General features: G+C 39.0%; 1 protein-coding gene across 2 annotated transcripts in view; it reads right to left on the bottom strand.

Moving 5' to 3' along the window:
* The window catches only part of MYPN (myopalladin), a 106017-nt gene that overhangs the window by 78737 nt on the left and 14140 nt on the right, over positions 1 to 13140 (bottom strand). The window contains exon 3 of one of the 2 annotated variants that reach the window (XM_038009168.2): positions 10670 to 11572. The exons of the other annotated variant lie outside the window; for it this stretch is intronic. Coding sequence (XP_037865096.2) covers positions 10670 to 11571 — 902 coding nt within the window. The 5' untranslated portion in view covers position 11572. The remainder of the gene's footprint in view (positions 1 to 10669; positions 11573 to 13140) is intronic. 2 annotated transcript variants of the gene reach the window in all.

Consider the following 13140-nt stretch of genomic DNA (forward strand, 5'->3'; position numbering starts at 1 on the left):
TGAGGTCATTATGGCCTCCATGTTATTAAATCAAATGATACTTTTCAATTTTCATCTTACTTGATCTCTAATTAGTATTCACTGTAGTCAACTATTTAATCCTTCTTGCAGCAACTCTTCTTTTTTATGACTGCCCTATATCCCCCTTCCTCTTGCAGCAACTCTTCTTTTTTATGACTGCCCTATATCCCCCCTACCATTTGGGATGTTCCTTGCCAATTTCATTTAGGGGATTTTTGTCATCTACCCAAACTTTAAATCTTGGCATTCCTTTGCAGTGTGGTCTGGACAGGAGTGATACTTGAAGTAATTAACTGCTGATTCAGAATGGATGCCACTACCAATCAGAAAGATGTAAACTATAACCAGCCTCATGGGCTATACCAGTTGTACTAACTAAATATCACACTTAGAGCTTGGGGCCAATTATCTTCTGACAAAAATATGAGAAAGAAAATTGAGGCAAATTTTGTACTTGAACAAAAATGCAAAATCCTTTTTAAAATTAGTAAATAAAATCTTGAAATATATAAAAAGATAGTGGATTATGACAAAATTGTGTTCATCCAAAGAATTCAAGGTTGACTTACCATTATAAAATCAATATTCTTTACCATACTAACAGAGTAAAGGGGAAAAACACATGATAATCTCAATAAATGCAGAAAAAGTGCTTGAAAAGACTCGACATCCATTCATGATTTTTAAAAATCTTAGTATTTTTAGACATCAGAACTTACAACAAAATCCTACAGAATATGTTATTATAGAACTAGAAAGCATTCTCTTCAAGATCAGAAATAAGACTAGAGCATGTATTGAAGAGAACAAGACACTTCTGTTCAACATTGTACCAAAGGATTCAGTCAGCTCAAAACAGCAAAAGTAATGAAATATGAAATAGAGGATTATAAAGGAAGAACACACCCAAAAATCTATACATAGATCTCCATAAATTTAGTGGTTGTTGAATGAGGAAAAGTCCTCCAAAGGAGAATTGTTTAATGAATTTAACAAGGTTATAGAAGTTGATTATATTTCTATTATATAACAAACATAGAAAGTAATTTTTAACAAAGATACCATTAATAATAGCATTAAAAAAAATAATAATAATAATAGCATTAACAATGAGATGCCTATGAATAAAGCTAACCAAGGATTTATAAGATCCCAAGAAAAGATTACAAATCTTTTTTGAAAGAAATTAAAGAATACTGTCTATGAAGGCTGGCATAGTGGCTCACACCTGTAGTCCCTGCTACTCAGGACAACCAGGCGGGAGGATCACCTGAATCTGGGAGTTCAAGGTTACAGTAAGCTATCACTGTGCCACTGCACTCCATCCTGGGTGACAGAAATTAAAGAATACCTTTGAAAACTGAGAAACATACTATGTCCTTAACTATGAAAGCTCAGTATTTTAAAGATGTCAACTTCCCCTAAATCGATCTACAGATTCAATGCAATTCCAAAAATCTTATTAGTGTATTTTTTTTTTTTTTTTTTTTTTTGATGCAGTCTCGATCTGTTGCCCAGGCTGGAGTGCACTGACACGATCTCGGCTCACTGCAGCCCCCACCTCCTGAGTTCAAGCAATTCTCTTGCCTCAGCCTCCCAAGTAGCTGAGACTACAGGCGCCTGCCACCACGCCTGGCTAATTATTGTATTTTTAGTAGAGATGGGTTTTCACCATGTTGGCCAGGCTAGTCTCGAACTCCTGACCTCAAGTGATCCACCTGCCTCAGCCTCCCAAAGTGCTGGGACTACAAGCGTGAGCCACTGTGCCCGGACTAGATTTTAAAACTTGATAAAAGGATTCCAAAATTTATATTAGAGGGCAAAAGAGCAAGAAGAGCCGAACATCCTTAAAATGAAAAAGTTGGAAACCAAGAGCTGTGAAAAGCCTATTATAATGAGATAAATAAACCACAGGAAAATAAGAGAAAGTCCATACGTTTAAGAATTTCAATTTATGATGAATTGACACTATAGATCAGTGGGGAAAAGATGTACTTTTCCATTAACTGGTGCTAGAATAATTAGCTATTCAATCTTAAAAAATGAAAATGGGTTCCTGCTTTACATCATATACAAAAATCAACTTTAAGTGAATTAAAAACTTAAATGTGAAAGACAAAATTATAAAATTTTTGGAAGACAAAATACAAGAATATCTTTATGACTTTGAGGTTAGGAAGAATTTCTTAAACTAGATGCAAACTACAAAAACCAAAATCATAAAGGAAAAAATTAATTAATTTGGAGCTAAAGTTAAGAATATCTAATTATCTAAAGATAAATTAAAATAAAATAAAAATAAAAAGAGAAAATAGAAAGATAAATGAAACCAGAAGAGGATATTTTCATAACATGTTATATGACTAGTATCCAGCAGTATCCAGGACATTGTCCCTTTTTTTTTCTTTTTTTGAGAGGGAGTTTCACTCTTTTTCCCCAGGTTGGAGTGCAATGGCACAATTTCGGCTCACTGTAACCTCCACCTCCTGGGTTCAAGCGATTCTCCTGCCTCAGCCTCCCGAGTAGCTGGGATTACAGGTGCCTGCCACCACGTCTGGCTAATTATTGTATTTTTAGTAGAGACGAGGTTTCACCATGTTGGCCAGGCTAGTCTCGAACTCCTGACCTCAGGTGATCCACCTGCCTCGGCCTCCCAAAGTGCTGGGATTACAGGCTATCCAGCCCAGTCTATCCAGGATATTTTAAAAGTTTTGTAAACCAATAAGAAAAGAACAAACAATCCAATAGAAAAATGAGTGAAAGATGTAAACAGGCCCTTCATAAAATATGAGCCCTGAAAGGTCAATAAACAAAAAAATTTCAGCCTCATTTGTAACTGTGGAAATGAAAATCAAAACCACTTGAGTGGTACTTCATACCCATCAGACTGGCAAAAATTTAAAAGTCTGGTATAGGTTGAGTGTCCCAAATCCAAAAATATGTAATCCAAAATGCTACAAAAATTTAAAATTTTCTGAGTGCTGACAACACTCAAAGGAAATGTTTATTAGAGCCATTCAGATTTGAAATTCTCAGATTTGGGATGCTCAACCAGTAAGTATAATGCAAATATTCCGAAATTCAATAAAAATTGAAATTTGAAACACTTCTGGTCTCAAACAATAATATCAATATTGGCAATGATGTAGAACAACCAAAACTCTTACACAATGTCGGTGGGAATGTAAATCAAAACAATTCCTTTGCAAAACAATTTGGTATTATCATAAAGTTTAAGTTATACATAGTCTGCCAGCAATTTTATGCCCAACAGACTCATTCACCAGGAAGAACTTGTGTACCAGTCAAGTATATTAGAATGTTTGTAATGACATTGTGCATATTAGGAAAAATCCTGTAAACAACCCAAATGTACATCAATAATATAGTATTCTAGCCGTACAGTAAAAGACTACATAGCAATGAAAACAAGTGATTTAGAGTTGCATGTAACATGGATATACTTTTTAAAGAAAAAAATTCAAGTAGTAGAAGAAAATAGACATTCTGATTTCACTTGTATCAAAGTTTTAAAACATGTTAAAGTTACTAATATTATTTTAAAATATCTTTTCATTATGAAAACCTTCAAACATACATAGAGAGACTAGAACAATGTACCCCTTTGCACACATTGCTTAGCTTCAACAAATTATCAGCAGTTTGTTAGAACACAGACGGCTGAGCCTCTTCTCTAGACATCCTGATTCAGTGGGTCCGAGATGTGGCCTGTGAATTTACCTGTCCATCAATGTCGCAGGTGAAGCTGACACTGCTGGTCCACGGACCCACTTTGAGTAGTCTGCTCTAGGAGGCTTTTAGAATCTGACTGCTTGGAACTAGTTTAAGGCACATTTTAAAAAGAGAGAGAGAGAGAGAATCTGGCCTCTAGCCTCTCTCTATACTTATCTCAAACCATTTCCTCCTCACTCTTTAAGATTTAGTGACATCAAGACATAATTTGTTTCTTCAATTTCTTAAACTCACCAATTACCTTGCTGCCTCAAGGGCTTCACATTTTCTATTCCCTAAGCCTGCACCACTTTTCCCCACAGCCTACCTTGCCAGGCTAACTCTTAGTTGTCCTTTATGTCTCAGCCTTAATATCGCTTTTCAAGAAAACCTTCACAACCCACAAGGTTTGGTCCCTTTGCTATATGCTCCCTCCTTTATAACATTTATCACAATTGTAATCATATAGACAGTTATGGAATTTGTGTTTATTATCTGTGTTCCTTACTATATTCTATGCTGCATGAAGGCAGGGAATTTGTCTTGTTTGCTGCTTTAACCTTAGTGTCTACAACAGTATATGGCACATAAATAGGCACTTAATATTTGTTGGATGAATGAATGAATGAAGGTATCTAGATTTTTCCAAAAAGTAGAAAGAAAAAGCCTGTAAATAGTGTAATATGAAATTAAGATATGCTTTTTATTTATAACTGTTTTGTTTCCTACACTACTTATAAACAAATGACTGGAAGCAGCAATAACAAAACTTAACAGCCATAGCAGGCATCAACATCTATAAAAGGTCAATTTGTGCTGCCTCGAAAGGTTGTGTACAAGCAAACATAGAGTTACCCAGCGGTACATTCCTGGGGAAAGAATTTGGAGCTGGGATACAAGAAGGGATCATGGCCATTTGCCGTGAATTCTCACAGACTCTTTCATCTCTGGGTAATACATGAATGTATTTCATTTTCTAAGACAACTCCTCCAATGAAGCTATGTCCAAGAAAGATTAACAGGCTTGCAAAACACACTAGCTTCAGTGATACAGGATTCCATCCTTCTTATACAACAATTTCTACCCAGTTAACTTGGAAATCAACAATATAAGCAAAATAATTTTTCAACCTGTTAAACTAGGGTTACAAGAACTTGGGCAAAATACTGATTATATAATACACAGGAGCACATAGGTTAGGCTTCAGTTGCCCAGTATACTTATTATATTTTCTTGCTAAGATAGCAAAAAAGAATACTATCCTTATTGACTGTGGTGTTCCTCTTCAGCAAACCAAAATGTCTCATTACTTTGTTATTTTAATATATTTTTTAAGGAAATCCTCTGAATCAAAATCTGTTTTCCTGGGTCCTGTGGAGATGCCTCAAGAGTTTCAGTGGCGAACAAACAGGTAGGGCTCTAGGCGTCTCTATTCCACCCCTCTTCAAAACCCAATAGCACTACTTTATCTTAAAAAATGTATGTGTCCCAGGCTGGGCACGGTGGCTCACACCTGTAATCCCAGCACTTTGGGAGGCTGAAGCAGGCAGATCACGAGGTCAGGAGTTCAAGACCAGTCTGACCAACATGGTGAAACCCCGTCTCTACTAAAAATACAAAACTTAGCCGGGCATGGTGGCATGCACCTATAATCCCAGCTACTCAGGAAGCTGAGGCAGGAGAATTACTTGAACCCAGGAGGTGGAGGTTGCAGTGAGCCAAGATCATGCCACTGCATTCCAGCCTGGGTGACAAAGTGAGACTCCATCTCAAAAAAAAAAAAAGAGAGAGAGAGAGACAAAAAAAAGATATATGTGTCCCAGGCCGGGGCGTGGTAGCTCACACCTGCAATCCCAGCACTTTGGGAGGGCAAGGCAGGTGGATCACCTGAGGTCAGGAGTTCGAGATCAGCCTGGCCAACATGGTGAAACCCCATCTCTACTGAAAATACAAAAAAATTAGCTGGGTGTGGTGGCGGGCACCTGTAATTCCAGTTACTTGGGAGGCTGAGGCAGGGGAATTGCTTGAACGCAGGAGGCAGAGGTTGCAGTGAGCCAAGATCTGGCCATTGCGCTCCAGCCTGAGTGACAGAGAGAGATTCTGTGTCAAAAACACTACTCCACTCTAGCACTGGACTGAACCAACTAGAAGTTGGTTCCAAGTGTTACTTGTGTTTACAGTTCCTTTGTAAGTACAGAGATATTGTGTCAAGCTTTTCTCAGTGTCCAGGGTATTCCTTGGAATGTTTCTAGTTCCACTACTCTCTCATCGGACTTTCAGTCCTGCATTTCTGCCTGCCTATTGGAAATGGTCCATCTGTCCCCTCAGACTCAAATTCCCATCGACCTCCTCCACAAACCAGCCACTTATTCCCTTGCCTCCATCCTTGCTGGAGACCCCATCTTTCTCTCAAGTGTCCAGGTCCACAAACTTGTGGAGTAAATTTTGTATACCTGTCCTTCCTCTGTGGTGTGTCACCAAGTTCAGCTTGATTTCTTTTCTTCTAAACATTGCTCGCTGACATCTTTCCTCCTCATTCCTACCACACCCACCCGAGTCCCACCAGAGCATCAGATGCCTGGGATACCTTCTGCAGCTTCCTAAGTGGCTTCATGGCTTCATTTTTTCCAGATGTGACTTATTCTTCCAGATTAATTCTTCTTAAATCCTCCCTTTCATCTTGTTACTTCCCCATACACAACATTAAATAGTTTCCAGTTTGTTTTGAAACCAAGCCTGAACTACTCTGCTTTGCTTTCAAGCTTCTTCAAAGTCATCTGACTCTACTGTCCTTTCCAGTTTGGTCAGTGTCCTCCCTGCCATATAAAAAATCTTATTATAATTAAGAGTGCCTGTGCCCTTCCATAAACATGTTGAAGTGACCTGGCCTGAAAGGACCCATTCCTTCCACCTACCTCTTCAACCTTATCTCTAATCTTTCTTACCTTTACTCTGTGTTCTTGACATAGATGAGTACTTACGGTTCCCTGATAACACTTGCCTCGGGAGCTTTGCACTTGCTTTCCCCTCTACCCTTGGCATTCTCTACCTCCTGAGTTAACGCTTCCTTTATCATGTGCTCCAGGCTAAGCAACTCATATACTCCTTTAAACCACCACTGCCTCCTCTACAGACTCCTGTCGTAGCCCTTATTACGTAATACTGCAGTGATTGATTTGTTTGCTGTCTGCCTGATTCCTAGCTATTAGACTGTGAGCCACCCTCTCAGAAGACTTTAGATTTGGTTTCAAAACAAGATTCCTGACCTCCACTAGCTCACAATTGTTTTGTACTCCCAGTGAATCACTTTAGTAACTCAATTAGTATTTGTTGAATGAGTAAATAAGAAACTTTCTACCTAAATTTTCACGATTCAAAGTTCAAGTAAAATCCTCCTACATCTCTGAAGACTTCTTTGACTTTTCTAGTCCTTTGCTCCTTCTGTGACACCTGACACTACTTAAAGTTTGTACTATAAAAATTAGGATTATTTCTTTAACTGTATCGCAAGTTCATTGAAGGCAGGGATGCATATTTATATTGTGTCTGTCATCTGATCACAGTGCTGAGCACACAGTAAAAACTAAATAAATACATATTTGCTTTCTGATTGGAGTTATATAAATTCTGTGCTTAAGAAAATGACAGCTACTAGTCTACTTGGAAAATTCTAATTCTGTTCTTAATCTAATTGCAGTCATAAAATTAAGTACTAATTCATTCAGAAAATATTTAGCATATACCTACTAATTTCCTAGCATCGAACCAGTGGTTAGGATACAGGTATGAATGCTGTCAGTAAAGAAATTCTTCCCAGGAAAAATTAGCATTGCTACATGGAAACTGTGTACATTTCTTTCACTTTTAAATTTGAAGATTTGTAAATTTTTAGTTGGCTGATTAAATGGTTTCTGAGTGGCCACCACATTACTTTGCTTTGTGGTGAATGTCTTCCTAATTGATATTTATTAGTAGTGAATTGAATTCATTCTTGTATCTGAGATTGTCATGGTTGAAAAATGGGTAGGATGAGACCTGAATGATCTGGTCTAATTTTTTTTTAATAATCAATCTATATTCAGAAACTAATGGATTGGACAGGACTAATCTAAGTTTTGTGTGTATCACAACTGGAGTTCTCACCAGCTTACTTAGACTGGCCAGATGCCACTGAGTGGTAGCTGTCATGGGGGCTGTGATGACATCTCACTAGCATTACCGACCAGAGTCTCCGGGAGTATCATCAGGCACGTTCAGAGCAGAAGGGCAGACACCGCCCTGTGGTTTTCAGTTCCAACCCTTTGCTACGTCTTAGGCCAAAGGTCTCACTTCTGATTTAAATCTAAGTTGAGTTTCTTGTTTTCCTGTTTCCTTATCCACTAGCTTATTCAACATTTCTGAGTGGCTACTATGAGCCCAAAGCTGTGCTTGGTGCTCAAGACATGAAGGTAAAAACAACAGAATCCCTGCCCTCAAGGAGGTCAGCGGGATAACCTAATAGTCAAATGTATCTGCCATTGTAGAGATAATATTTTACATTGCCTTATGTTGCCTTTGAAAAGCAAAAATCAATATATGAATATGTCTTTGGGCCAGAATCCCTTGAATTAATATGCATGTATAAATAAAAATGCTATTATTAATACTACTATTGTCCTATAATATGAATATTATGAAATAAAAAGATGATGCCCAGATGCCCTATTTACATACAGAGAATAAATGCTAAATAGTAATGAAATCATTTTCTAGTAATATTCAGGTAGTTACAAACACAAAGTAACTCTTATAGGACTCTAAATTCCAGGAATTCTCTACAAAAGTAATCCACTTCAACCATATTGTTCACATGTTATTCCATTATAAAATCAAAGGTAGGACATGTTACTCTGGGGGCTAAGGCTGGTTGCAGGTTTTGTGGGACCTGAAGCTCATAAATGTGGAAGGGCTCCTTTAAAAAGTAAAATAAAATTAGAATATGCAAAATCAGGCATAGCCTAGGCAAGCAAGAACTCCTGAAACTTATACTGCATTTGCTTCACAGAAAAGCTGACTATGGTAGGCAAATAAAAGATGAATATCCTCTCTATCCATCAGTCATAGTGTTCATGAAGCTGACATTGAAAGTTTATAATACATTTAATACATGTATAATGAATCTTTAAATTGACTTTACCCTCAGCCCAGTTCTGTCGGTTTTTATGCTATTATTTGGGTTTCTTTAAAGTTTAAAAAAATATTGCAGGTATTCATTGCATAGAGACAATTTTTAGGCTATAAACTATAGCCCTGCACTGTCCAATACTGTAGTCATTAGACACATGCAGTTATTGGGCGCTTGAAATGTGGTTCGTGCAACTAAATAACTGAATTTTTAATTATATTTATTTATTTATTTATTTATTTATTTATTTATTTATTTACTGAAGGAGTCTCGCTCTGTTGCCCAGGCTGGAGTGCAGTGGCGCGATCTCGGCTCACTGCAAGCTCCGCCTCCCAGGTTCACGCCATTCTCCTGCCTCCGCCTCCCGAGTAGCTGGGACTACAGGCGCCCGCCACCATGCCAGGCTAATTTTTTTTTGTATTTTCGGTAGAGACGGGGTTTCACCATGTTAGCCAGGATGGTCTCGATCTCCTGACTTTGTGATCTGCCCGCCTCGGCCTCCCAAAGTGCTGGGATCACAGGCCTGAGCCACCGCTCCTGGCCTGATTTATTTATTTTGAGATGGAGCCTCGATCTATAGCCCAGGCTGGAATACGGTGGTGTGATCTTGGCTCACTACAACCTCTACCTCCCAGGTTTAAGAAATTCTCTCTGCCTCAGCCTCCTGAGTAGCTGGTATTACAGATGCCTGTTACCACACCCGGCTAATTTTTTTGTATTTTTAGTAGAGATGGGGTTTCGCCCTGTTGGCCAGGCTGGTCTCAAACTTCTGACCTCAAGTGATCTGCCCACCTCGGCCTTCCCAAGAGCTGGGATTATAGGCGTGAGCCACTGCGCCCAGGCAAAATGAAGGTTGTATTCCCTAGGAAAATTTAACATCCAAATTGAAATATGCTGTCAGTGTAGAATTCACGCTGGATTTCAAATCCCTGGTATAATAAAAATAATGTAAAATATCTTATTAATAATTCTTACACTGGTTACATGTTGAATGATAATGTTTTTATTTTTATTTTATTTATTTATTTATTTATTTTTGAGACAGAGTTTCGCTCTTGTTGCCCAGGCTGGAGTGCAGTGGTGCGATCTCTGCTCACCACAACCTCCGTCTCCTGAGTCCAAGCTATTCTCCTGCCTTAGCCTCTGGAGTAGCTGGGATTACAGGTACCCGCCACCATGCCCAGATAATTTTTGTATTTTTAGTAGACATGGGGTTTCTCCATGTTGGTCAGGCTGGTCTCGAGCTCCCAACCTCAGGTGATCGGCTGGCCTCGGCCTCCCAAAGTGCTGAGATTACAGGCGTGAGCCACTGCGCCCAGCCTACGATAATGTTTTTAATATGTTAGTTAAATAATGTATGTTATTAACTTAATTTCACTTGCTTCTTTTTAGTTTTTAAAAATGTAGCTACGGGTGCTGACGAGTTGATGGGTGCAGCACAGCAACATGGCACAAGTATACCTATGTAACAAACCTGCACGTTATGCACATGTACCCTAGAACTCAAAGTATAATTTAAAAAAAAAAGATATAAAATAAATAATGAAAAAAAATGTAGCTACTAGAGAAATTAAAACTACATACGTGACTAGGTTTACATTTCTATTGGACCAAGCTGCTTTTAGACACCGACTACTTTTCTCAAAGACAGTATATAATTTTGGAAACCACGTACTTAAAGGATAATACTTAGGAGGGTCATGGTAGATGGAAAACAACATTACTCAACATTACCAGTGGGGCATTTTTACCTTACTTGAGGTGGTGGAATTCCTACCACTATGCAATCCAACTGTACTCGAGTTCCTTCTGGAACTTCTCTGCTCCGTAACTTTTGAGTGAACCGGGGAGGTTGCCCCAGAGGTTCTTCATAGTACAGAGATGAAGGGGAAGACCCTGGGGTGGTGTCTCCACCAGCCGCCTCACTGGCAGCCTGCTCCGCTTCACGCCTCTTGGCTTCCTGCTCTTCGAGGGCGTGATTCACTTCATTATCCCTGGTATCCGCAGGGATAGGGATGGGAACAGAAGATCTTTCTCGTCTTTCTGACAGATCTGAGAAACTGGAGCTGTTTTCCTGCATAACTTTGTTTTGAGATTCCAGTTTACTCTTGTGGTTTTTGCAGGCACGAGGTCTAATCCTTTTGGAGCTGTGGGATTTGAAAAGGGAGGATAGCTCTTCAATGAAGTCGGCAGCCTTATTTAAGAATACTTTTTTGGACTGGGTTTCAGAACAATACTGTGGCTTTTTTGCCTCCTGGAGGCTTTCTTTGGAGCTGGTGGGACTTCGAGGGTTATCCTGGCAGAAGTTAGGCTCAAAACTTGAATTAGGTGTGTGTTTCATCTGATCAGAAGAAAGTCGTTTTCTAGCTTGAGTTTCATCTGCCTTCTCCAAAGGGTCGTGATTGATGGCCAGTCTTGCCAGAGTGACACTTTCATCTAATTCTTCTTGGCTCAGAAAGGCTGAAAGATCTGGAAGGTCATCTTGGCCTCCGCCTCCTTCAGCGGCCCCAGAAGGACTGCCAAAATGGAAAGGGTTGGAGGAAGGCTCCGCTCGACTCCTCTCATTGTTTCCCCGATGTCTGGTTTCAGCTAAATAGCTCTCTCTTAGAAGCTGAGATATGGAAGTAGAAGCTTCTACGCTGTCGTCTTGCATGCTATCACAAAATAATAATAACAAAAAGTTTGGATCATTTCTAGGGAATAACAAGTCTGCGTCTATTATAGCATGGCAGATTCGTTAGAAATTAAAGCTCAAAATAAAGAATTGCCTAATTTTAATACTTTTACAAACTTACTATTTATTTATTTATTTTTGAGACAGTCTCACTTTGTCATCCAGGCTGGAGTACAGTGATGCAATCTCAGCTCACTGCAACCTCCACCTCATGGGCTCAAATGATTCTCCCACCTCACACTTGCACGTAGCTTGGACTACAGGCATGTGCCATCACGCCTGGCTAATTTTTGTATTTTTTGCAAGACAAGGTTTTGCCATGTTGCCCAGGCTGGTCTCGAGCTCCTGGACTCAGGTGATCTGCTCACCTCAGCCTCCTAAAGTGCTGGGATTATAGGGGTGAGCCACCGTGCCCTCCCCCTTTTATAAACTTTAAAGACTTAAATATTACTCTCAAACTATGAAATAAATAAGAATGGAATGAAATTTCACTGCAAATAAAGACCTGGATGATTACCACTTTATTAAACTCTTTAAATGCAAGTTCAGTTATGAAAGCCATGACATAACTATAATAATACTAAATAACATTTCTAAGCCTGATATTGATAATGTCGATAATGATCTTTTAGTTATAAAGTGCTTTCATACACAGAGATTTGCTCTCCACCCTCTCCTCTTTACCTTGAATGTAATAGAATTACAGAAATTGATCAAAAAATAAATACTTTTTAAAGTCTTAAGAAAATAATATAATGATGCAAGCCAATTTTGTATTTTTAATATTATATCCATTTATTCATTCAAACATTTACTAAAGGATGGCAAATTTGTGACTTAGGCTGTCACTACTCTCTCTCGTCCTTAAAAGTTGCAGCTCAGTGATTACTGTACTTTCTCCCTTTACCTTGACTTTCTTAACACTCCACTCCTTCAGCCATCACCAATCAGAGATGGCAATGGAGATGAAGACTATTTGCCATTCTTGGCTACTGTGTGGGAAAGTAGAGAAAAAAGTAATCTTCTAAATATTTTCTGGCTTTAACATCCTATAACAGAACTTACTTCAGTTAATTTCTTTCCTTTCTCTTATATGACAGCGTCACTTATATCACACGTAAGGCTTCCTAGGAACAGTCCCTGTTCCCAAACTTCTAGAATGCTATCCCAAACTAACCTCTGAATTGGCAAAGTAGGCAGCCACCTTGAGAGGCAATTAGAGATGACTGAAAGGACCATCCACAGTAAAATATTTTTCCCACCTACTTGGACAGACTGAGATTGCCCCAACTAGAGCCACTTATTTGGATGAAGTGTATTATGCCTTTTAAAAAAGGTTAATCTAAAATGCAAAGGTGACAGGCAGTGGCGCACACCTGTGATCCCAGCACTTTGGGAGGCCAAAGCGGGTGGACCACCTGAGGTCAGGAGTTTGAGACCAGCCTGGGCAGCATGGTGAAACCCTGTTTCTATCAAAAACACAAAAAAATTAGCTGGGCTTGGTGGTGGGCACCTGTAATTCCAGCTACTTGGGGGACTGAGACAGGA

The sequence above is a fragment of the Chlorocebus sabaeus genome, chromosome 9 (genome assembly GCF_047675955.1).
Source record: "Chlorocebus sabaeus isolate Y175 chromosome 9, mChlSab1.0.hap1, whole genome shotgun sequence".
In the NCBI taxonomy this organism is placed as follows: domain Eukaryota; kingdom Metazoa; phylum Chordata; class Mammalia; order Primates; family Cercopithecidae; genus Chlorocebus; species Chlorocebus sabaeus.